The 26,334-nt window shown below is 42.6% G+C and overlaps 1 protein-coding gene across 1 annotated transcript in view; it reads right to left on the bottom strand.

The window, feature by feature from the left end:
- Positions 1-4,820: 4,820 nt before the first annotated feature.
- Positions 4,821-26,334, bottom strand: part of LOC125016473 (eukaryotic translation initiation factor 3 subunit H) — a 54,028-nt gene continuing 32,514 nt past the window's right edge. Inside the window, exons 3-8 of the mRNA XM_047598981.1 lie at positions 25,514-25,681; positions 21,331-21,430; positions 18,505-18,654; positions 10,919-11,039; positions 5,673-5,805; positions 4,821-5,137 (exon numbers count right to left, since the gene is read on the bottom strand). Of these exons, the coding sequence (XP_047454937.1) occupies positions 5,043-5,137; positions 5,673-5,805; positions 10,919-11,039; positions 18,505-18,654; positions 21,331-21,430; positions 25,514-25,681 (767 nt within the window). The 3' untranslated portion in view covers positions 4,821-5,042. The remainder of the gene's footprint in view (positions 5,138-5,672; positions 5,806-10,918; positions 11,040-18,504; positions 18,655-21,330; positions 21,431-25,513; positions 25,682-26,334) is intronic.

Consider the following 26,334-nt stretch of genomic DNA (forward strand, 5'->3'; position numbering starts at 1 on the left):
CTGACAGGTGAAATAATATTGATCATCTCATTACTATGTAATGCTCTGCTGGGAAATCTTTGGACCAGACATTTATGTGAAGGTTATTTAGGCACATAGCACCCACCTAAAAGTAGTTGCTGACTAAGCATTACTCAGCAGGACAATGTTCAGGAACCACTTTAAAAAAAAAAAAAAAAAAAAACGTGGATTAGTCCCAGACCTCCATAATGCTCCATAAAAATTCCACAAGGGACACCAATGCCCCCGACAACCAACATCCTTGTGCTAGTCCCACAGGACACTCTCGGGTGGCTGTGTGTGTCTTACGCTCAGGCACTTCAGCTAAAATGTTTTATTTACTGTATTCATGACGTCACTGGCACCCGGAGCCACACCCTCCTGAGTGGCAAATACACCGTGGAATGTAGCAGTAAATACAGCGAGACATGGAAAATGTGGATCAACAGGTCAAATTAAGGACAACTGGACTCAACAATGATCCATACGAACTAGTATGGATTTGGGAAAGTGGATTAGCTTCAGTTTAAGGTTTAGTTCATTTCAGTTATGATAAATGTAGCTAAATAAAAGATGCTAATGCTAAGAGGTTTACTGGTAAGTAACGCTAGCTAGCTTCACGAGGAGTGAACACAAATATTCCGTTTATTGTTTTATTTTTATGTATAATTGACACAGTTACCGTTCGCCAAAACAACAACATCGACAAACATATCTGGCAGCCCTCCATAACGCAAGTTAAGGACTTAAAGTATGATTTCATGAAAAAATACAGCATAAATTAATATTACCTGACACTAAATGTGAACCACAGCACCAGGATTCCAGTCGTTTCTTCCTAGTGCAGTGATCCATTTACTTCTCTTTTCTTTGGCTGTTGGTGATATCTGTAAAAATATATCTCTGACTGCTTTTCAAATACAGATTTTAAACCTTTTTCATAATTAATTTTACAACTTAGACTTTGTTAAGGCATATGTTTCAAACTAATTGCGCTAACTTCCATGCTCAACTGCCACTTTTTGACATTCAGTGGCCGTAACCATGGAGACTTCGCTGGCTGTGACGTCACCTGCATACCCTCTATATTTCATGTAAGTTGTACATTTTTTGTAATTTTTTACCTCTGCATCGTCCTTATTTTTATTTTATTCTTATATATATGTCGTGTTCATATATGTTCTGTTCTTATCTCGTTATTCTTGGACAAAATAATTTCCTCAATTTCAATAGAGTGATCTTGAATCTTGAAAGCATGCCCAGATGAGTCAGGCACAAGGTAGCCACACACAATTTAGATTTAAAGTGGCAGCTGTGTGTATAAATATATATATAGTTTTTATTTTTTTCTAATGAGAAACTTGAGAAACGAATTTAGAAAGAAAGGTTTCTAACCCGACCCTTCTATTATATTTGGGTTAAACCTTCCTTTTAGCTTTTATTGACCAACACAGCCAGTGTCATGATTTATAGTTCTTCGGAGTAATGTGGAAGCACAGCGTCAGTTCATGCACCTCCACTCTACTGCCCTTGAGCCCTGTTGTGACTGCATGATCCAGTCCAAACTGCCTTCCCCTACAATCAAAACACTGTCGCTTTAAATACCAGCTGCACCTCTGTCACCGAGTTTGCACTCCGCAGGGCTGAGTGGCGCCACGGCGGCCTCACACAACGCTCGTGGTTGGGTTGAGGGCATTCAAAGGTTTGCAATTCCTCACACATCTCTGGATTAGGGACAGTGGAGGCTGTGACCCAGCCAGCACTCAAGGGCAACGTCAACCTACGGCATGGCTTCGGAATTATAAACAACCAAGATCCAGAAGCCGCTATTCAAAAGTCAATCAATACCTGCTGGGTAGAAGTAGCTCTCATCATAGGACACATCAATCTTAAGCACAGGTGTGCTTGTCAAAGTAGCAGATACCTTAATTAATAAATATCAACTGAGCCCTCTGTAGTGAATTAATATTTCCCCTCCTGCCAGCATGTCAGGGAAACATGTTATGATTTAGGGAAGAAATCATTTCCGGCTCGAGAGTTGCTGTTCCAATAAGCGTTTATCTTGTTGGTTGACTTGTAATTATTGTTAATGACAATGTGGTGATGACAGGCAGGAGCACTACAAGTTATTACTCGACCGGGCGAAGCTGATGACAAGTTAAATAACATCACCCGCTGAATTAGATGGTGCTGTTTAACCACAGGTCGAGGAAGAACGGAGCGCGCAGCAGGATGAGAGTCGCATGTAATTATTGTAGAGTGAACTCAGGCAGATTCTTTATTAAATGAAGCAAGAAGAGCCATCACTCAGCTTCCTGGCGTTGGATGGAGTGGACACCGGTGACAAGCTCCACAAATGAGCTGCGCTTTTTATGATTCGAGGGGTAATTCGGAGCCACGCGAAGCTTCGTGGAGGATCAACACCAAGGCAGCCATCGCGCAGAAGGCTTCAGAGCGAGCTAGTGGTTAAGGTTTCCGAGTTGTTCGAGGATTCTTCAGAGGACTGGTTACTGATTGACAAAAGCTGCATCAACCTACAATTTGTTTCTAGGCTGCGAATGAACAAATTCAAAGGAGGACATTTTTTTTTTCCCCCCTAAATGTCTGGAGGGTGCAGCTCTACCAGAATCCCCCCTTCTAGGATTAATAGGCTATTGTAGCATGAAATGTTGGAAGAATTAGCATAAGTTTTTATTTTTAATTTCACACTTTTGGCCGATTTGCACTGCTGCCTATTTAATGGGGGGCAGGGGCAGAAAAAGCATATATATATATACACACATTTCAAATTCTCCTCCCTGATAGAGTGCACTGTATACTACACTAAAATCATGTCAAATTATCTGTGTCAAGTACATTGCCACAAACTCGTGACATTCAACTTACACTGCATTGATTATCAAACAGTTGCACACTGACACATCTCACAAAGATCATGAAAAATGTAAACAATTTACCCCAATCAGGCATAACATTATGACCATAGTAACATTGTGTAGGTCTATCTTTGTGCCTCCAAATCAGTTGTGACTCATCAGTGAACGGACATGGACCTTCTGAGGGCGTCCTGTGGCGTCTGGAAACAGGATGACGTTAACTGGTCCTATGGGTTGAGGAGAGGAGCCTCTACAGACCATATTAATCATCCCATGCTTGGAACTACCCCCTGGGGTACAAGCACCTCCAACTGGGAATCACTTACTCATTGATGTCACCTGAGTAATCTCTGCTCCATAGATGACACAACACAGCCATATTATATTCCACATGTCGAGTGAATCAACTTTGATCAGGAAGGGCCTCTGTGGATCAGACTTGTTCCAGTGCATCCCTCAGATACTGTGGGATTAATCAGTTTGTGGTTTTAATGTTGTGGCTCATCAGTGTAGCTGCACACACCGACATGACACTGTGACCAAGTTAGTATGCAAAGATTCAATTTTAGCTTAGTATGCCTAAGAACAGTTACATTTTTAGCCGGGACTTGTTTTTTTTTTTTTTTTTTTTTTGTTAAAGTAACGTTACTAATTGGCTTATTATTATTTAACCAGGAAGTGAGTTTCTATCCAGGTAGTGGAGATGGGCGTCCTGAAGGCAGACTGTTGCTGCCCTTTTATTAAACCAAGAGAATAAATAAATAATAACAAATATAAAAGTAATTTCCTGAAACAAAATAAAGGTTTGGAAGAAGGTGAACCTGACAGTCATATTTGTGCTTTCATTGAACAAATCCTATTTTGATTCATGAAAATGAATTAAAATAGACAATTTCATACAAATCTCTTTAACCAAAATAAGGACTTTTTAGATGCTTATTCTTCCAGCGATGACTGTGGTTCTCGGGGACAAGAATCCAAGGTTGACACTGTGGATGTCGTGCAAAATCAATTTCTTGCTTGTATTGCAAACATTTCCAACAGCGACGTTGTGGACAAGTAGTAACAGCATACTGGCCAGCACAGATACACAGCCAGGGTTTCAGTGTTTACCAGGAAATACCTACAGGTTGGGGAGGTGATGCCAAGAAATATTGAAAATGGCTTTTGTCTGGACATCATTTTCACTATTTGTGCAAATGTAACTGAAATGTAGCGTTTGACAATGACTTAAGTTAGCAAATCCGCTCGTCTCCAGGGCACTGACTTCAATTACCATCAATAACTATTAAATAAAGAAACAAAATGCAGCAACTTTACTCTTAATGCCCTATTTGGGGATTCATCTCAAATTGCCAATCAATTATTTTATGCGTTTTCTTGTCAACAAACACGCAGTCACTACATAAGGAAAGCCACCTAGTGCATGTGACAGTTTATCTCAGCTTGTAATTTGGCACACCTGCTGTGTTGTCTAGCAACCTCAAAAAAACAAAACAAAAAACAAATCTTTGCTTGATGCCAAACTTCGCTACTGGGACTCCTAAAAATAAACAGGTGCTAATTGCTCTCAGTGTAGAAGAAAAGCAGATTCTGGTGCGTCGCGTAATTTCCCTTCAGGAAAAACAACAACAATCAAAAGTCTGTTGAGCGCAGTGAGACGGGGGGATCTGTGGGAGACCGGCATTTCATTTCATTTTCAACTTTCACTGATAATTTTGCTGCATCAATGTTCCCAACATGTGAACCGACACACAGCAAATTCATGGTTAATTGGTTCTACTAGGCATGTAGCAATAGAAAGGTAATTACTCTGTAATTATTCTGTATTAAGCTCCACTTTAGTGTATTAATATCTGCACACAATGCTTGAGCATGTGCAGAATTATCATGAAAAGCAAAATGCAGTCCAACTGCGATAAAATACAAAGAGACGGAGATGGATAGAGATGCAAGACTTTTATTTAAATCCAAACCAAATGATCAACGGGCAAAATGTGTGTACAGGGTGGGTTAGGCATAAAAACGATGAATAATTTCTAAATAGACAAATTAATGAGATGTTCCTCCGGTCATCTGCGAGGGGGTTTTGCATCTCGCTCACTTTTCCCCGCACTCTGCGTCCGAGCACTTCCTCTCTTTCGTAGATTCGTTTTTGCGTCTCCTTCAGTTGTGGCCCTGGAGAGCCTCCGCCATGAACAGCTTCCCGAGGTTCTGCGATGTGAATTCCTTCACATTCTGGCAGTATGTGTTAATTTGCCCTGTTGGAGGGGAGCAACACGCAACCACGCGCCCACACACATACACCAAAAAAAAAAAAAACAAAAAAAAACACACACACGCACACAAACACACAAAAAATATACACAGACACAGACGTACATACATGCACATGTGCGCACACGCAAACAGGCGGAGGAGGGGAAGAAAACAGCAGCACAGCAAAACATCAAATTAGTGGTGAACGGAGTAAACGGAAGGATCAGAATGTTGTCAGGAGGCGGGGGAGAGCTGAGCGGCATGAAACAGCGGGGGGAAAGGGGCGGTCGAGTTGGAGATTGAGTCAATAAACTTTAAATTAATGTAATTTCGAGATAATGGCGGAGATAATTACAAAACAGAACCAGAGCTCCTGTGAGGGGAGCAGAGGCGGCGGATGGAGTTTGGAGACACGGGGAAGGAGAAGGGAGGAGGGGAGAGGGGGGCGGAGGTTGTGCGAGTGTGTGCGAGTGTGTGCGTGTGTGTGTGTGTGTGTGTGTGTGTGTGTGTGTGTGTGTGTCTGTGTTGCGTGCGTACCTGCAATGAGCAGCGTGTCCATGCGCGGCGGCGGCTGAGGGGGTTTGAACATTTTACTGATGTCCTCCTCAGGCAGCGGGGGCTCCCCTCTGCTCTGCCGCTGGGCGTTCTCCTGCTGGCGCCTCTGGAGGTACTGGAGGGAGAGAGGTGAAGAGAAAGATGGGTGACATTAGTAGGGGAACAGGGAGAGGACAAAAACTAATAGCACGGAGAGAGGAGGGGGGAGTGCGGAGTGGCAATATATAACAGAAAAAAGAGACGGGGAAGAAGGAGCGTATATAGGAAGCAGGTGAGAAAAGAAGGATGATGGAAGTGAAAGAGTGGGAGGGGAGAAAAAGGTACGAAGGAACGGGGGAAGGCTAAGTAACAAGAGGAGAGACATATAGTCAGAGACGAGCAGGGGGGCGCGGAGCAGATGCAAACAAAGAGGGAGACAGGCAATGGAAACTGTAACAGGAAGGAAGTGAGATGTAGAGAAACGTGGTAATGAAAAAAAAAAAGAAGCGGGGAAGACAGAGAGGAGTTATACGCGCTGACAGGAATGGAGTGATTTGTGGAGGGCTGACAGTCAGTAAATCAGCGAGGTGCCGGGTCTCCGGAGATCCTAAAAGCCTTGTTAATTTGGCGAGATGGAGGAGAGACTGACACAGACCGGGGGGGGAAGGGGAGGTGGAGGCAGAGGGAGAGGGAGAGGGCAACGTGGGGGCGACTTGTTGTTTTCAGCCAAACATCCCACAACACACCTGTACGGGTAACTGATTTAAAAATAAAACGGATACGACAAAAACAAACAATAGGAAAAATGAAAAACGGATGTTTGCTCGAATTAAATGCCACAGCAGGACCGTGCATAATCAAAATCCTAACGTATAACCGTGGGCAGAGTCTGAAAACATGCTTTTGCACTTTTGCTTCTTTACAAAGCATCTTCTCCCTTTCAAAGTATGGAACCGCCTCCTTTGAGCCCTCTTTGGCCGCCTCCCTCCTGATCTCTGCCACGTTGCATGGTGCGCGCGAACAGCGGTTTTTCAATTGAACCGGGGTCCAGACGCTCGCGTTAGCTCAGGCTTTATGTCTGAGGTTGGTGCCTCGGTGGAAAATAATCCTGGCCCAGCAGTTCTCTCACACACAGCTTCTCTGTATTCGTTTTTACCCTTTAACTTCACAGGCCTTTCAGGACCCGCTGCAGAGAAGCATCGCCACAGGACAGTGTGTTTCTGAAAATGTGCTGCGGCATCCCCCCAGCCTCGCCGCATTGGCTCAAAACTCACGGTTCGTTATGATCTATTCCGATCAGGTAGCTCGACGCGCCGCCGCCGGTCGCGAGGTTGTGTGTAAATATTTGAAATGGCCAACGGCTCTAATCATGTGGGGAGTTGATAATTAAAAAAAAAGAGGAAAAAAATGTGGGCTATTAAATGACAATGCAAAAACTATTTGGATGCGATTTACATGGAGAGATTAACAAAATTATTATTATCTGCCGACGCAGAGTCCAGCAGGCTTGCAGAACATTGTATTGCAACTCCAGGAGGTGAAAATGGGGCTTTCAATTATTTCTACAAATTAATCTTTGAAGCATATAAATGAATTAATTTTGGATTTAGTTTCAATGACTTGGTTCCCAGGAGAATGTCATATTTTGAGCTCTTCTCTTTTCCTCCACAGCAGCTCGTTAATTGATAAAGTATCATGTTGCCGCTTGTGCTGGTCCTCTCGCTCTCAGTCCGTTTGTGTGGGCCACATTTTGTTTTAATTCTCATTATCTTCTGGTCCCCTTGCGCCTCAGGTCTCTTTTATTATAAAATTTGCATGCTAGCTTCTGCACTAGTATGTTTTCATGTTGGAGTTCAACAACCTCTGCGTGTTAATATTACCACTGACCCTTTATACACTGTGTTTAACCTGCAAACTAACCCAGACACAATTTAACAGATGACCTTTTCCCCATAGAGATATTGTTGCTTCTGTATCTTATTTTAGTATTATCGCACAATTCACCATGCATACTGGTAATAGCCTGTCATAGCCAGGCTCGGTTATTATCAGAAAGTGAGTGTGGTAACACTCCATTGGGATTTCATTAAGGTTCAGGCTTCAGCAGATACAGAGGAAAAAATACTTGCGCGTGCAACTGAGTAGTCCAACAACCAATCAGAGCAGCAAAGTATGTGACATTAAAGCGTAACTTATAGTCCACCAGTACACTGATGACGTATGTTGTTACTCCTTAGAAAGCAATGATACATATACGCTGGTGTGTACGTATTGTTCTGTAATTGCACCACTGAAACACTAGGCGGCGACTGGCCAGGCTGTGCGGAGGGTCGCTCTGTGCTTCACACAACATGCGAGACAAGCTGAGCGGCCCATGTTGGAGTTGAAGTTAATAAATCTGGATCAATAGCTACTTTTACTGAAATCACATCAGCACAGAACAGAGAGAGGAGGAGGAAATGCGTTTCGTTACAGTCCACGTTGCTGCGACGCGTAGTTACATTTCTGGGAACGTGCACGTCAGGTTACGTCTAAGTGTCAACGTACCGCAGTACTATAAATTACACTTAAGCAGTCTAGGCATTCTCACCAAACACTGTTAATTGTTACTTTCCTGTCAATATCTTTTTACGACAGACATGACAGCACGCTATAAACCGCTCACTTCTCTGACAGCAAACTTTTCTTAATATTTTAGCTAGAGGGGTCACAGATGACACGTTGCCGTTACTCTTCTGTCCATCACCACATGAAGCTGATTCGATTGCTGGAGCATAATCAGATTCCAACAGAGCAGTTCCAGACCAAAAAATAAGTTGTGCGTGGTGAGGCCGGACTGGCTTAAAAGGCTAAACTGGTAATACTTTATAGATTAAATAGATCTGTTACTCCATTCATTCTGTAAGTTTATGCAGCGCAAACATAATGAACCCTTGAATATTTGTTTCTGTTATATAAGAGTTGCTTTATGTTATGCATGTATGTCCATAAAGTACCGGTACCTAAAATATGGTAATATATGCAAAATAGTATACAATTCTTCACACATGCTTTGCACAAAAACAATAAACTACTAATAAACAAATACCTTTGCTTTTCGTCTGCTGTATAAACACACACATTCAGTATAAAATCCTCTGCCACTACCACACGCACTTGGCTTGAGATCCATCGTGTGTTTATTTTGCGCTGATAGAAAACGAAGACTTGATCTCATAAATAAGGTTGTTTAAATATTTTAATTGTAGTTGAATGAGCAACCATGGATCATGATTCATGGGATAAACACACGGCTCCATAATTAATACACTGCAAAGTGCTGGGGCGTTTCTGTGGATGTGAAAATGAATGAATCATTTGGAGTGAGACATACATTTCCTGTTACACAGACTAACTCGGGCCACAGATTGTGCCTGGGAACCTGCTATTTACCAAATTCAGAGGACTGTAAATGGGAAAAAAAAAAAAGTAGCCGTCTCAGCAGAATGTCTTTTTGCAACTTTCTATGATGATTAATAAGGTTCCATTTTTCTGGGAAGCAGCAGGGTCAATAGCGCCAGATTACATGGAGCAAATACTGTAGATGTCTGAAAGCTTTAATCGAGGCTCACTTTCTTCTCCTCTGTGTGCGCGCTATTTGTTCACTGTAGAGGGTCGTGTGAAGCCCAAAAAAAAAAGCAGACACCATTACAGGACTTGTCCGTGTGATACCGTGTACGACGTGAGAATATGTGCGTGCGTCTGGGTTAATGCTCGAGGGCTGCGATGATGAGAAGGTCGGTGTGTTAGAGGGTGATGGATCGTAATGGCTGGTGTGTGGGTGAATGGCCCGGGGAGGGTGTAGGTACGCAGCCGCGTGTTTCCGTCTCGCGTGCGCGCTGAGGACAACCTGCGACCACGGATGCATGTCTGCTGTGAGTCTGCCTAATGTGCGCGAACTTGGCCGCGGCCTCGTCCGCCGTTGGCGAGAGATGATGATGATGACTCAGTCCGGATCAGCATTAATACTTTAGACGGTTTCTCATTTCCACTCGCAGAGCGGTACGACTGAACAACGCAGTTGTTTTTAATGTAGGTGTGCGTTTGCGCGCGCATTACTGAGTCACACTCTGCCTCCGTGCTTCCATTTTCCTGAGTAATGTGTGTGTAGCCGAGTGTGTGGCGGTTTTGTGTTTGCATGCGTTGCAGGATGTTTAGGATGCGACTGGCTAAGACTGCCGGTGCGGGCGGTGTGTGGCTCGCTCTTTAGCTGTGTGTGTGTGTGTGTGAGATGTTCCGGTTTTCTTGTGCCTCTGGCTGACTTTGTTCTTGTAGGTGGCGTGTTCATCTTTGAGTCTGCATACAGAGAACATTTGTGACGGTGCATTTATGTCTCGCTACGAAACGAATCCCGAGTCGCTAAGTGTCTCTCTGGTACCGAGAATGAAAACAAGAACATTATCTCTTACTCATTAGAGTGACTCGATTTATTAACACCAGCTTTTGAGTGTATTTGATTCTCTGAGCATGACCGGCGGGATTTAACCTTCTAAACCTCATCTTCTTCACATAAGGATAAATGCTACTTTGGCTCCATCACAGAAGGAGCCTCTTTAGTGATGAAAAAGACGTCTTCCTCGACAGAAGAAATGAGGTAGCAGACGCATGGTTCAAGTTGAACATGACTTTATGCATTTAAATTAATACTGCCAGACTAGATTGGAGCAATTATAATTCTTTTATGCCAGTAAATTTCAGATGTTCAAAAAGGTGTTTAATAACTTTCGATAACGTGTTTAATTAGTTCGGTTCGTGCATTTCTTGCCGAGCTCGTTCTCTCCCTGCTACATGTGCCGTGGTTAAGACTGATAGTAAATGTTTATTTAACAATTGCTGTGTACTGGACTCACTGCTGTGGATCCTCTATGGGTACACGTACATTACAGTACGAGTCTGGAAGACTATAATTTGTTCTTTGCGTGTCCGTTCGTGCTACCCGGTGCTTTCCTGCTGTGATTATAGCTGCAATTGGTTGTGTCCATGTCTTGACAGAAATATACCTGCTGTTTTCCTGCTGAGACTGTGGCTGCGGATGCATCTGTTTGTGAATGCCCCTATATGAGTGAGCGCGTGTGTGTTTTTCCTTTTTCATGCATGCTGGAAAGCTGACGTTTCTGTTGCTTGCTCACTGTGTAGGTGGTGTGTGTGCACATCGGTTTCTGAAAGCCTTTGTATGAGTGTGAGAATGTGTGTGTGTGTGCGGGAGTTACCTGATGCTTCTGCTGCTGTTGCTTGCTCAGGTTGCGGCTGTAGGTGTTATACTTGACAATGTCTTGGCTCATGTCATCCACTCTGTCCATCAGAAGCTGGAGACTCTTCTCCAAGTGGTTGCTGGAATAAAATTGGCAGCACGTCATTCAAAAAGTTTTTGTACTGTCAACACGTATCGCGAGCTACAGTGACATGCATCCGGCATGCATGCTGCAAACCACCGAGCCCGAGGCGTTTCGTTTAAATGTTTACGTTGCAAATTCACAACACGGCCGTGTTTATATCGGGGGTTTGAACTCATAAACCGGAGCGCATTTTTATTTCGATGCTTTTAGCCATCAGGAGAAACTTAGAGCGTCTTTCGGTGTCTCGCCCAAGGACACTTAAGACGTGTGGACAGGAGGAGCTGGGACTGAGCCAGGGAATGACCTGCGCCGCCTCCCGAGCCACAGTCACCCCGCGAGCCTGTCAGTCCCGGAAAAAGGGAGCCCACATTTGACTGGCCTCCTGGGGACCGAGCGACGCCGCGCGTTTTCCGTGACGAGTCCTGCACCGATGTGCCATGTTTGTTTGCAGCTCTGCCAAGCAAATCTGCATATTCAAATCACAATTCGGGAATAAACAAAAACACAAGAACCCATTAATACCGGGAGAAACTGCAAAAGCATGTCATTATAATAAGGTCTTTAATTATAGATCACCAGGTGCACTGCCAAAACCCTCAAAGTCACTTCCCTTTCCAAGAAACTGAAGCTGAACTTAGATAATGCCAAGAACGTAATTGTTGAACCACCCTGATTCCCTTGACATTAAACCAGAGGATGTTCCTTCCCATCAAGCGACAACCACTATGAAGGGAAAACATTCTTAGCAACAAGATGCCTCCTCCGAGACCTATTGTTCCCGTCTAAAAGCAGTCTATGTTCCCCCATCTATTCTGACCTAATCTTTGAATTCACCCCTGACCGCATATGCTGCTCTTAAGAATCCAGAAAGCCATCTGTCATGAAACCCATCTCTCGGGATTTGACAGTACTCAGGCCTGAGGACCTTTCCTCTGGCCCCCGTGCTCCATCTTTCGCTTGTAGTATCACGTCCCCCGGCTTTACCCGATGCTGCCATCCTGACAACACTCAAAACACAACACTACCAGAATTCCTCATATCTCTCTCTCTCTCTCTCTCCTCCCATGAGCCCCACTTTTTAACAGGATGTCTCCCTGCCGCCTTAAGTTCAACCTTGACAAGGCTGCAGTGCTCTACTTTAAGTTGTCGCCCCCCTTGTACTTTCCTCTGTGGAATTACATTGTTTCATTTATGAATGTTTGGGTGCTACATAATGCAGGATGTGCACTGGGGAAAAACATATTCTTACTGTTTATTTACGTGACATCTATACCCGCAACAACTGTGTATGTTTTGGCTGCATGCATACTCGCACTGATGTAACTGTGCATGTGTTGCACAATTTTCATAAATATGCAGAGGATGAGTGTGTTCGGGGGGTGGTTAGTTACTTTCTCCTGTTCCATGATGTTTTTCGGTTCTTAATTTAAAAAAAAAAAAGAAAAGAAAAAAAAATATCAATATCTGTCTCTCTTGGTTTGTCATGCTTTGCGTCTTCTGGTGCAAAGAAAAAACAATCGTCAAGAAATTATATATTTAAATTTCTTAGACCCTGGAAAGTCTTCAACACACCGTTACCCATAATGGAAAAACTCAAAATGTGATTTTTATATTTTTTTTTTTGCTCATTTCAAAATAATAATAGGAATTTCTCATTTTAAAAAAAGCATTCATACCCTTATTTCAGTAGACTGTAGAAGTCATTTTCGCACCAATCCAATTACAACTTCTACAACTTCCAGTTCTAGCTTTAGTTTCTAAAGGAATTTGAATACCTACATTTTGGGACTGTATTCTTTTAGGCAGATGGTCTGAACTGCTATGTTTTGGTCTCTCCCCGGATGTTTGATTCATGTCTAGCCACTCATGAACAATCAGAGACTTTTTCCTGAAGCCGTGGCAGCCGTTTTTTGGCTGCGTGCTTCGGTTTACCCTCGTGCACATAGGTGAACCGTTTGCCAGGTCACTGCGCTCTGGAACTGGATCTTTTGACTGCATTTGAATGCATTCGTGCGGCGGTCAGGTCAGGGGGATGTCTCCATCCCTGCTGCTCGAAAACACCATAATGTTGCCACCACTGTGCTTGGCTGCAGGGATGGGATTAATCAGGTGTTGAGTAGTGGCTGGTAGTCATCTGTGCTTGGAGTCCATTAAACACCATTTGACAAAGCACAAGCAGGATGTCGTGTGCCTTTTACTCAAGAGCAGTAGTTGCTCTAACTTAAAGGCCCGTTTGAAGGAGTGCTGCAGAGAAGGGCTTCCTTGCAAGAGGTTCTTTCATCTTCACTGAGGAATTCTGATGCTCTGTTGGTCCCTGTCAACTCATTACTTAACAAACTTATTCTGTTTCACAATTATTGGGGTCACCGTGCCCCTGGGAACACAAATAGCTTTAGAAATGGTTTTCCAACCCTGCTCTGATCTGTGCCTCACTGTGATTTTATCATGGAGGTCTACAGAGGGTTCCTTGGACTTCACAGCTCGTTGTCTTAATACTGTCTTACTGTCTTAAGCAACAGTTAGAGACATGCCGCGCTCTGGTGGTGGTTAGAAATAAAAATGGAAAAAAGATCAAAAAGTAAATCACAATAATAACGATAAAAACAATTATTATCCCACATCGTTTGCACTTTTACTATTACCAGCTTGTGTTTGATGTGATGTGCTTGAATTTGAATTATCATTTTTATAGTATAAGCAATAAAGAAACATCTGAACATAGTTAGCCAATATAAACACAATCCACAGACATTGTGATCATCTCAGCAAGGCACCAGCTTCCATCCACTGCAAACACCACAATTACATTTACATGCAAACATGAGCTCCCAAAAGGGAAGATTAATGCAACTAACCACAGGCACGCTCATAATTGCATGAATACTGGCGCTGCCGATGATTTATAGCGTGATTCTCACATGACCTACTGTATGTAAAACTGTATGTAGATGAGATGTCTGTGAAGTTAAGTAATCAAATAATTAACATGTTGCAGCAATGCGGAATATTGGTCATGCAAGGTATTTTTGACGAATACTAAATATGAATCAAGATGAAAACACTGCACTTTTTTTCTCCAACAACCCTAACCATCGATTCCATAATCTAGCCTGGCCGAGCGATTTCCAGTAAACTCATGTTTGCCTGTGAGGACAGTTGCGTGATCAGTTTGTCAACCCTCCACTGTAAGCATGAAAACTGATGGCCCGGGACCTAATCTCAGCGTAACACTTCCCTACTGTGCCCCTCCGGCCGTGTCAGAATTGGTTCTTGCTGACGAAAACCCATTTAAAACTGTTTCATCAAGCAATATGGTGGCTAATTTGTGTGGTGTGCATGCATAATGTATGCGAAGGAAATCGTTTTGACGGAGCAGGATACTTCAAAACATCTGTCGTTTATTGACGTGTCAAATGCTGAAGCCGGAATCAGTGCGTTCGTGTGTGTGTGCGCATAAGACGAGAGACTTGGTGAATTTTGTTCTGGAGCTGTGTTTCTTTTGTAGTTGATTGTGAATTTGTTAGATTTTAAAAGCTTCTGCAGCTAGTGTAGAAATATGTAAATTAGAAACACTTAAATCGTAAAAATTCTAAATTAAACTTGACTGAGATTCGTGAGCTTTCAACCAGTTCGGTTCAGAGGTACATACGCTTAAAAAAACCCTCAAGGAGCAAGAAAATCTATCTATTGCTCAAAGATTTGATGTTCCCAGTGACCTGCGGTTGTCAAAATTGCACACTAAATAACGATTCCACACCACACAGCGTCTGCCCGTAAACTCCAAACAGTTAAATTATTCAGACAGGTCAGCAAGCTATTGGATCAATACTGAATTAGAAATCAAAGTCAATCCAAGCTTTCCACCATCGTGGATTCTGTTTCAGGTTCAATGGTAGCCCATACAGCCTGCTATATGTGCGCTCCCCCCCTACATGCTCACAGCCACGTAGGACAATAGAGGACAAACTCTAAAACTGTATTGATGCGTGAGCAAAAATTGGCTGACATTCAGTAAATTGAAAGTTCGGAGGGGAGCTGTTAAACAAAGCTGCCAAGGAAATAACTTCCACTCTTAGAATGAGCTTTTTATTCTGATGGGAGTCTTTTTAACTGATGGACTGGGGAAGAATATGGATCGCTGGTTCACTTCTAAAGCAGAATTAATCGTTTTCAATAGTCCCAACATTGTCCCGACATAAGTGCTCGGTATTACCCTGGCGAAAAGAAACAACGAAGAGAAAGTTTGGGACACATTTCAGACATGTTCAGAAATATCTTTTGTCCATCTCAATGGATCAAGTTTGTCTGTCAAGGGTCGTCTTCCCCCCACAGAGTATATCATTCGCAGCAACGTTTCTGTCACCACCTGTCTTGTGACCCTATTACCACTTAGTTCTCTTCGCCTGCATCACTTGCCTCACTCCTTTTTACGGCTACAGCACTCAATGTCCTACCTGCACCAAGTCACTTTTCCGCTTTTGAGTACATGTAATTAGGGTAAACTAATAGAGCAGGCAGCAACATTTACATATCCCCCCACTGTCCTATAATGTAACGCAGAGGGTTGATTGTACTAATCAGACAGGGACAGGAGGCAAAGAGGAGAAGGAGTTCATCATACACAAGTGAAGATTAAAGCATGATTTATAACTCGCCGCCTAAACTGCTTCACAAAAGGGAAGTATTAAGATAGATGAGCACACAGGTGTTAAACTCCTAACATAAATATCGCCTAGTTTGCGACATTGCAAACACGGAGACGGTTAAAGGGTGTTTTCTTTTTGGGAGGAAACGGCTACGCAAATGAATTTACATTCATGCAATCCATCACCACGATCAACATCATCATCTGAGGTCAGAACAGCCCTGTTTGCCGGAGTGAAACTGCGCCCACTCAGCCTTAGACATGGCTGACATTGACAAATGGGGCCGCAGATTGGAAAATGAGACAAAAGGAAAAACATTAAATAAAACCCATTATGGTTTACTCTTTTTGAAGGGGTGGAAATGAGGGGAAAAGGGTGGGGCTGTCAGCAGAAGATGTAGAGAGATGGACACTACAATCCAACGAGAGCACGGAGCAGTGCGGCAATCTGACAACTTCAGGAAACAATTTCATCTCGCCAGACATCCCATCGGCGGTCGCGTCGGGAAACGTGGGGGGGAGGGCCACCGCGCTCGAAAGCAATGTCTGAAGTTCAGAGTAGTCGTTCGGAAAATGAAACAATATGCAAGCAAACTGGGACCTCCTTCAGTCTATTTGGCAATTTGCAACAAATTGCTAGTGTTGTCGTAAAGCTCGGTTGGCCACGCACATGCATTTTACAAATCTGCGTACATGAGAGCGCTCGCTGAATTAATGGCTTACCCGTGTTAAAGGGCAGAGACGAGAAGAGTCACAACAACTCCCGACGTGCTCCACTGCAGCGCGCAAAGTATGCGCAGTGAGTTTTGCGCACCAGCAGTGTGTAAATCAGCGCTTTTAGTTGTTATTGTACTAATTCCTCACACCTGCCCCTGGGAAGCTTTTTGATTAGCAGCTTCACAGCTGTTACTCCACTTGGAGCGGTTTATCTCCATAAATGATTGCTGATAAATTCTCCTGAGACTGATTCTGAGTGCCTCTGAGATGGAATTGCGAGACTAAAAAAGCCGGGCTGCGAGTTGATATGGTGGGGTGATATTTGTTCCTATTGTGCTCATTAGTGATGGAAGACAAAGTTTTACGACGGGCCCTGTTTTTGGAGGCATTTCTGAATAAATATGCTGTGACATTTAGATGTGGCATTTACTATACCTACTTTAGGACTCGCTATCCCAATCAAACCCCCAATTCTGTCCCGGGGAACAAGTCTGTGAAATCTGATAAGTGGTGAAACATGTCTAAGAGCTAGAATGCATTAGTGCGCAGTGATTCGTATGCAGGTTACAGATCTGATCCCAACAACAAACACTTGTTGGGCTTAGTTTTATCCCTTAGAGACACACAATACAGCAGGGACAGTTTGATGACATAAGTGGAGTTAAAGGTTGGTGCTGTTTTTAATAGTTTTTCTCTTACTCTCACCAAATCTTATTTACTATAGAGCTCCATTATCCTTTAGAACCCCTTAAAAACACACAGCCTTTCACTGAGCGACCCATTCATACCATTCGTTTAGGCTATTCAACTTACAGTGAGATTTTCTCAGCAGGCCGACTATGTGAACACATATTCTGACCCTTTGTTAAAAAAATATTGTCAACTTCATAGTGAACTGTGTGCAGATAATGAAAGTCTGTATTTTTTTTAATTATAATGTCGGCTGTTAATTAGAAATACTACAGCAAACGCACAGCGGGGGAAACCAGAGAACAATTTCTTTGACAATTTATTTTACCGGAGAACAAATATGCGGTCCCAGTTATTGGTTTATGGTGTTTGTTTCAGAGCAAACTACACAGAGCTACGTTCGTTGTAATGAAGGAATATGTCATTGCTTTTATGACTTTCTTTTAATGGGATTTGGATGAAGATTTGGCGACACACACAATTCTTTTTGCTCAATTAATTCATAGCCGCATTGGCTCAGTCGTGGGACTTTTATGGTGATAAATAAAAAACGGAATTATATCAGCCTTCCTCATAGGTATCTGGAAACCAACCAAATACCATGTGCGGTGGAGGTGGAGGTGGAGGTGGTAAGGTTGTTAACGGGGGTTTAGCAGAATGGCACAATGCATCAATAGACACCTTTTTCAATTCTTCCAATCTGGTACCTTTGAGAACAATGTAAAAGACGCAGATTAATGTCCACAACTTCGCTAATGTCAAATCAATTTTAATTTAGAAGTAGCTTTAAGTCATGTCTGGGAAAACAGCCTGCAGGCTTAAAGAGATATTGTGATATGGTTTTACAGCTTGTAAGAGGATTTAGGAACTGACTGCATCCTTCAGCAGATAAGTATTCAAAGCACTGGGGAGCAATCTGCAAATAAATGATACTTTGCTCAGTGCTTGATTGTATAGAGTGACACAATTCCTATGCATAACCTGTAACTCAGATTTGATTGAAGATTGGTCGATGGCACAGGGTGATGTGTGTTGATGGCCTTTTGAAAACATTGAGAAAAAAGACAGTTTCCTACAATTATGCTCTTAAACAGAGCTTTTTGGGCGCACTGTATGATTATTAATTTGCTGGCTCTGTAGACAGCTGGCTCTAACTGAGCAATAAGATTGAATTTGATTCCGAATAAAACGGCGAGAGAAACCACATCACAGCTGTTAAATCTGTTAACTGCATATAGGTTCTCCGCAACGTCAGAATGAGATTAAAAAATGTTGAGCAGGTCGGAGGCCGGTGTTGATAAACCCCCCCCACAATACCATGCGCAAACAATTCAAATCAATTTCTTTTAACGCTAAGGTGCCTCGCCTTGGGCCTCTAGGTAAATGGCTACATGAATTCATGTCTGACCTGCTTGAGAGGTTGAGCAGTTCGTGCTTGTCGGCAACCGTGGACTTGTCCTCCAGCTCCCACAGCAGGACACTGATGAGGTGGGAGTTTTTGATGATAATGGGCACTTCCTCAAACATGTGCTCGAAGCCGATGTTAGCCTTCTTCAACCTGCAGGGAGACATTACAAGGGGGAGAGAGAGACACCAGGTGAAAAGTGAACTACAAGACATGTTAGAGGAGACAACACTGTCTGCACCAGATATTTCAGATTTACCGACAACCACTGATGCCAGTATTTGTAGCGTTTACTGGTCCGGGACCATTATTCTGTACAGTGAATTTATATTTATTTCTTCTCTAGAGACGTGGATAAAAATCCTCCTGTGTGATTCCATTTTGTTCTTTTTCCTCATACTCACGTTAAATCACTTCGCAGCCTAACCAGAGGTAACCGTTTCATTTTGTTTCCGAGAAAGTTGTGACAAAGGAAAGTAATACTCAGCAAAAAAAAACCTAGGTCTTAGAACACAGATTAAGTGACGGGACAGCGGTTTGATTTCACGCTTGTTATGCTGCAACTCATTTACCGTTAAATTACCACGTTCTCTGTTCTGCTCTTTGCTAATTTAATCTCTTTACCTCTTCTTAGCATGTGCTTTTTCATCGCACAGCTAAAGTGGCGAATGGAGTGCTGGGTGGGCTGTTATCACCTGCCTTGTGCTTATCAGGAAATTGCACCACAGCCATATAAAAGCAAAAGGTGCAATAATAATAAGTATTTGGATTTTGATATCTGTGTGACAGAATCAGACATATTGCCTCCTCTGTGCAATCTGAGATTAAAGGCCTGGCTGATTTTATTTTATTATTTGAGGGCGGGGCGACCGTCCTGACAAGCACGGAAGGCACCGACCCATTTTTAACCACCTCTTTTATTTTCCCCTCCTCTGTAGCTGAAGTCACACCTCTCTTTTTTTTTTTTTTTGTTGACAGCAGCCTGTTAGCATAAAATGGAATTTCAAACTTTGCTTAATGCCACACATAAATCACACAACACTGACTGACTGCCTTGGCTCAGCCTGTCACTTCGCAGCGCATGAGCTACAAACTAATGCCCGTCCATGTCTAATGTTGGCTTGTTAGATGCATTGTGATCGTTTTGGGATCAATACACTCACTGCATTAATCTACCGTGCGCGGCGTACCAGAAACAGAGATGTTTATATAATGCTCGACTGTGTGATAAATAGGGATGCGGAGCATCATTTGATTCAGAGAAGTTATTTTTTGATGAATGTTGTTTTGTATTCCAAGTAGAGCACCACCTCGGGCGAGCTAAGAGAAGACTCTGAAGCAACGGAAGCTGACAATGCTGCCTCGGGCTTCGGGAGGGGAGGACGGAAATCAGTATGCATAACAGAAGTCGATAAGGAAAATCTGTAATAATATGAAATGTGTTTGTTAGGGATTTGGGGGAAATTATTAACCTGGGGTACTTGAAAATATTTCTTGCATGCCATGACCTTTTCAAATGCTTGCAGATACCAAAAAAAAAAAAAAAAATGCGTCTAAGGAGAAGCAGAAGGACAGCACATTTTAGGCAGGACAAATTGCTCAACCACGCTGGACTTTGGCACACTTAATGCCATGCTCTTTCCAAGTTGGGTCTCGCTGGACATAACCAAAGGTTGACTCCACAGGCAGACTAATTTAATGCCGCAAATTGTGTGCTGAAGTGGACGCTATTGACCACTGCCTCCATGGCCCGGCGGATTTGGAGGCCAGTTCAAAGGGATGGGTCTATTCAACAGTCATCAATCCATGCCTTTCATTTCAAAAAGGTGCACAATATATGCGAGCTTATGTAACATCAAATACAGCAACATGAAAGGGGCTGCTTTTTTTTCTGCACATTGTAGTGGAGGGGGGGGAATGAAACACTTTTGAAGTTTTGCATCTTTGGAAAAAGAAACACATTATTGATATTCAGATTTCTTGTCTACTCTCAAAATAATAGGACGGAGACAAGATTGTTATAATGTGGCAATATTGTCCTTTCTTGTCCTGAGTTTCCCCTCTTTCAATCACGCCCTTATTGGGAACACTGATGGCTGCAGATTGGAGCCATAATAAATCATAGGAACTAATGAAAAGCTGCAGAAATGAGAAGGATCCTGACTCGGGGCCAAGCACAGTGGGTCAATAACAGAGCAGCTAGCAACTGAAACACACAGGTGGAGAAATAAGGAGGAAATGGGATAGAGGAATGAAATGATGCCGTTTAACCGTCCGTCTCCCTGCAAGTGTAGTTGCTTTTGGTAAATTTTAAAACGCAGGTCTGAAGATTCTGAATGGACATCCTCTGGAATTTCTCCACCGGGCTGCAAGGCTTGAACGTGTCTGAGTGTGTGCACCGTTTTCTCGTTTATGCGCGTATGAGTGGGTGCACCAGGACTACCCTGAACGGCCAGGAAAATGGTTCACTCATTATGTTCATTTTTAGCTGCAATTTAAAAGCAATTACGATAAGCCCTGGGGTCGCAAAAGGCATAAACATGGTACATTTGTTTGACGGGCAAGGGCGGGCTGATAAATCATCATCATCAGCATCCATCTCCAACTGCTAATAAATGCCTCCCCCGTGGACACGAAAGGTGATATTTGCATCCATCAAATATATATAATTAAAGGAGTGAAACAGCAAAATTTAGATTTTTGATGAACAATGTGAGCCTGTGTCTTCACGTTTAAATATATTCTGCTTGTGAATGTCCGGGCTATGGTTTGTAAATGATGAGGGAAAATAGCTGTGGGAGTATACTTCTTGGGCTATTTAGTACTCACCCTTCCGGTGTAAAATCCTTCTCCTTGCAGATCTCCATGAGTTTCGGCGTGAGCCTGTAGGCCTTGAGAGACAGGGAGCCTTGGGCTGTCTTTATGGGGTCTAAAATCACAAAAAGATTAAAATGTAAGAAAAAAAAGAAAGAAGGTGTAATTTGAACCATATATTTTTATTATTATTATTTTTTACATTTGATCTAGAGTCCTCTATTAATAGACATCTATCTTAATATTAATGGTAATGGTCTCTCACCACCCACTGGAAAGGTCTTAGGTTAAATGCTTTGATTAATGGTGCCTTGAAGATGAGTGGAGAACATTCGGCCTCCCATATTTTCTCAGTGAACATGGTTCACAGTCCAGGTCCCCTATTAGACCATGTGGGCAGATGCTTCCACCCTTCTACAGTGCTGATCTCAACTAGCTGGTGGTTATCAAAGCGGTTTCCTCCATGCTCCAACACAGGACGTTTGCAAAAGGGAAAAGAAATCCGACCGAATCAATTTAACCAGAAAGACTTCTTTACCTTGCACAAGATTCAATTTAAAATACTATAGCACTGTTACCTCATTAATGATCACCAACTTATTCTGAATCCTCGGGTCTTTCAGTGATAGATCGCGCTAAGACTCTCGAGATCTAACCATTTCCTTAAGCTGCTATTTAGCCAAAAGCCCGGTGATGATGTTCCAGGAAGCTCCCTTGCTAAATCTCCTGTCAAAAAGCCGAGCAACGCTGAACTACTGAAAGCGCAAATGGAACCAAGTACGACATGACAACGGTAATGATTAGCCTTCTTTTTCATGCGTGAAATACAGTAATGTGTTTCTACACTATAATATACCCATCATCATAAGACAAAGTCACAACATTATCTCCAAAATGAAAGCATTTTCTAGAAGATTATTTTTTGCACACCGAAAAAGTGTCAGGTTACCATTTGGGAAAAAAAAAAAAAAACTGAAATGAGTCCAACTGATCTGAAAAACTGTCTAAAGTGAAAACTCCAGTTATAAATGTACAATCTGGAAGGCAGAAATGGATAAAAATCAGTCAGGGATATGCAGCACCTCCCATCAGATCTATTGCTTGATTGATTTTGTCAGTTCATATCTTCTCTCTATTTTTGGGATGGAAAACTAGAAATCTGAGCAGGATCAAACTGAAAGGAGGGGGTGCGGCTCTGTCAAAATTACAGTGTGTTATATAAAATCAATTCTGTAGAGCAGAGTTAAAGCAGCGTTTAAAAAAAAATCACCAGGTACAGATAAGCTCCGTTTCAGAGACAGTTGCTCTGACTGAACAGTCTACAAAGCACTTTAGTGTCACATATTCTGCTCCCGATGTCCAACCTGAGACGAACCATTAGCGTAGCTAGTCCCAAACAAGACTGACAGCTGACTGCCAGTCTTGATGGATGGTGGCAAGACTTCACAAACTATAAATCTCCTACGTCGTCCTACCTCCTACTGACTTCTGTAAGACAAATCTTGGGATTTTAGAGAGCAGTGTTCCAAAGCTCGGCTCTAACATGTGGTGCACATATTATATTATGCATCGGTCCTGTTGGTCAATATCAAATAAGCAGCTGTGCAAAACAGAGAGGGTGGACGGTTTGTTTGTATTATTCAGCCTGCAAATGCCAAGAAGGCGCCAACCCTTAGACAAGCAAGTGCACAAAGTAAATTCCAAAAGAAGGTAAATATTGTACCGTCAGGATACGGCAATGGACCAGCTGCATAAGGAGATCCGATATTCAGTGATCCCTTTTAAAAAAAAAAGTCTTAATTTCAGCCCGAGTTCTCGTTCTAGGTTATATCAGGAAGGCATTTGGACTGCTTTTCATCTGGAGGAAACTGGTTTTATCCCGTCTTTAAAGGCTGTTTTAGAAACTGCGATCAATCTACTAAAAGAAATGAGGAACTAGCTCAAAAGAAGATACGCGTTCAAAGAGAATATTCAATTCAGCGCGACAGAGCCGCTTGCTGGTTAGCTCCATCTTAACCTCTTCAACTGCTCGGCACATGTAAGCAAACTGTCGTCCTGGCAAACACATTCAACCAATTGCTTTAACAACCCACTCTAATTCTGAGCTGTCACTGGACGGAAGCTATTAACCCACCAGTTGACCACCTGACTGACTCATTCATCGGCATAAAATGACCGGTGAGCTAATGACAAAGAGAACAAAAAAGAAATCAATTTTCCTTCCCTTTGCCTTTAAACAGAGATAATGTCAATTCCTTTGAGGTGCTTTGATCCGTTAAGCGCTGCATTATTGATTGACATTAACAGGGCCCCTCGTTTAGAATGAGAAGGGGCTGACAGACTGCCTGCCCGCATGAGTGGCCAGCTGCCAAGACGAAACTCGAGGGCTACATATGTAAAATGGTTAAAGTGAATCCATGCCCGTCCTTTATTAGTAGAATCTGAAAACTAGATGAGCCAGAAGTGATTTTAAAGAAACGTGAATGAGCAGAGGTTCATTTACATTCACCAGCTCTGAAACGTGGATGAAATTCAATAGCTTTTATTGTTTTTTTTTTAAAAGAGTGACGATTCCGTTTGGTCCAGCTCTTCACCTGAAGTGTCTGGATTAACACTGAGCTGTTTAAAAGAAAGATTGTGATGTCAGGTTCAGTGAGCTTGTTAAGTCTTTATTTTGCCAGGGCTGGACTTTGCTCTTATTTTTTGGTTCAAAAACCAGAGGGCGGAAAACTCAGCACATTATGAAGTGTGCAATACAGGCTGGGGAGAAAAAAACAACAAAAAAATCCGGCATTTGGACAGTGTCTATATTTGATGACAGCTTGTGAAAGTCTGAGATGTACGGGTTACATCTGAACATAAAAACACTCAACATGGCTGTCATTTACTTAACTGTGCACTGAACTCAGTGAATCCATGTGATTACGAATCAAGATGGAGTTAAAACAATACTTCCTAGTTGTGACAGGTTTGAAAATGATGTCATGTCGATTTTAATATGGCTGTCAATTGTAAACTGCCACCATCTGGGGGCAAATCTAGTGAAGCAATTATGGGGAGGCTTTTGCTACGAAGCATGTGTAGGCACATCATAGTGTCAGGTTGGTGCCTACCGGCTGCCTTGTTAATCCTGTCGATCACTCACAGTTTCCTGCTAGTCGGTGCCAGTTCTGTTGTTGGCCTTAGAAAGGCTTCAGGCAGATAAGCTCAATCTTCCCCCGATAACAAAAAAAAGGCACGACTGGCCGTTATCGTGAGGCTATAAACTTGGGTTTTCTTCACCACCCATGCATTGTTCAACTCCGTTTTAGTAAGGATTACCAAATTTCCGAAATCTGTAAGATGTAAAATGTTCTGCACAAAAAGAAACCATTGTAAACATCCACGCTTACCTCAGCTAATCTTCTCCATGCATCTGTCAGACTGATTTATTGCCCAATGTGAATGTGAACCACAGCCAAATATATTACAACTTACCAGAAGCAGTTGTATACTTGGAGACATTGATGAAATGGACCAAATTCGATTTGGGGTTGTTTAAAATCGTGACACTGAACCATCTTTACATTTTCTACTATGGAAGCACATTTTTAGTCCTATATGTGAACTTGTATCTGAGGAAGCTTTGGTGATTTCATAACTGGGGTCAGTATTTCTTTTCTACTTACAGAATCCAGCTTCTCTTCAACCACTTGAAACAACTGGATGGTTGTGTGGCAGATGGACAATACAGCGGTGTAAGTCTTCTGCATTCTTTGTCCCTAACAACTGGGTCAATAATACATTTCCTGGTAGTAATTGCCTCAGATTGGCCAAGAATTAGAGCAGCACAGTTGACCCTTACCTGCACTGACCCGTGACTGAACCCTCCTTGGCTATTCAAACTCATTTAATGAACATGAGGTTACATTTTCTGTTAATAATGACGTAAAAATATGATTTAATTTCCACCATAAAGCTTCTTGATTAGATCTGCATTTCAGGAATTCAAGACTAAATGAGTCCTTTTAATTTTAATAGAGTGAAATGCAGTTAAAAGTTTTTTTAATATATATAAGGCCCGACTTTTTTGATATCTTGCACTGTGGTTCTCAACCAAATTCCCGTTGTAAATGATCCGGACATAATAAGTAAACTAAAGAAAATGCATAATCAAAACATGGTATTTCCACGCCGTCTTCCGTGAGCGACTACTCACCGTAGATGAGTACGACTGACTCCTCAATGGCGTGCTGGTAGCTGAACTGAGAGTCGAGCAGGGCCCGGCTCACAAAGGAGCCATAGTAGGTGGACTGGTACCAGCCCACATGCAGATGGTCAATGTTGACGTGACGCAGAGAACGCATCATCTCCATCTGGTACTGGACTAGAGGCAGAATGAGAGGAAGAAATAGACAGAGCGGAAGAGAAAGTCAGAGAAACGGGACAAAGAAAAAAATAATTCAGAATGTACCAAAATCAGCTTCCTATTTTTTTCGGATCTGTGAAAATGTCATCTGGAACTGGACACGGAGCAACAACAATACAAGAACAGGAGTAAGATGGTGATATGGTGAATAAAAAGGGGAAACCAGGATGCGAGGGGCAAATGCAATAGATCTGAGAAAAGCAAAGGCTTCATTTTCTGTTAGCAGGTTAAAACAAACGTCAGCTGGGACCAGCAGTCAACCTTTCATTCCTTATGTCAGTACATACATCCTGGTACGGAGCCTCAGCTACTGGAGAGGAGGCTAGATACATTGCAGGGAAAGCCATTTCATTACGACGGACGCGTCCTAAGGAAGCCCAGCCAGAAACACAAACAACCTGCCTTGCCTTCTGTAAGTAATAACCAAAGCAAGAGAGCAAAACAGGCTCTCTATACAGGCTAGCGGGAGGAGGATGATAAATCAGGTTGTGATTGGGCAGCTGTGGCCCCCTAGACCCCAGTCTGTAGAGTACATCCCTCTCCTGCTGGGGTTGTTAACAAGAACAAACTGGAGAGATGGAAAAGAGGGATGGTGGAAAGTCAAGACGGAA

Source organism: Mugil cephalus, chromosome 11, assembly GCF_022458985.1.
Source record: "Mugil cephalus isolate CIBA_MC_2020 chromosome 11, CIBA_Mcephalus_1.1, whole genome shotgun sequence".
Classification (NCBI taxonomy): Eukaryota; Metazoa; Chordata; class Actinopteri; order Mugiliformes; family Mugilidae; genus Mugil; species Mugil cephalus.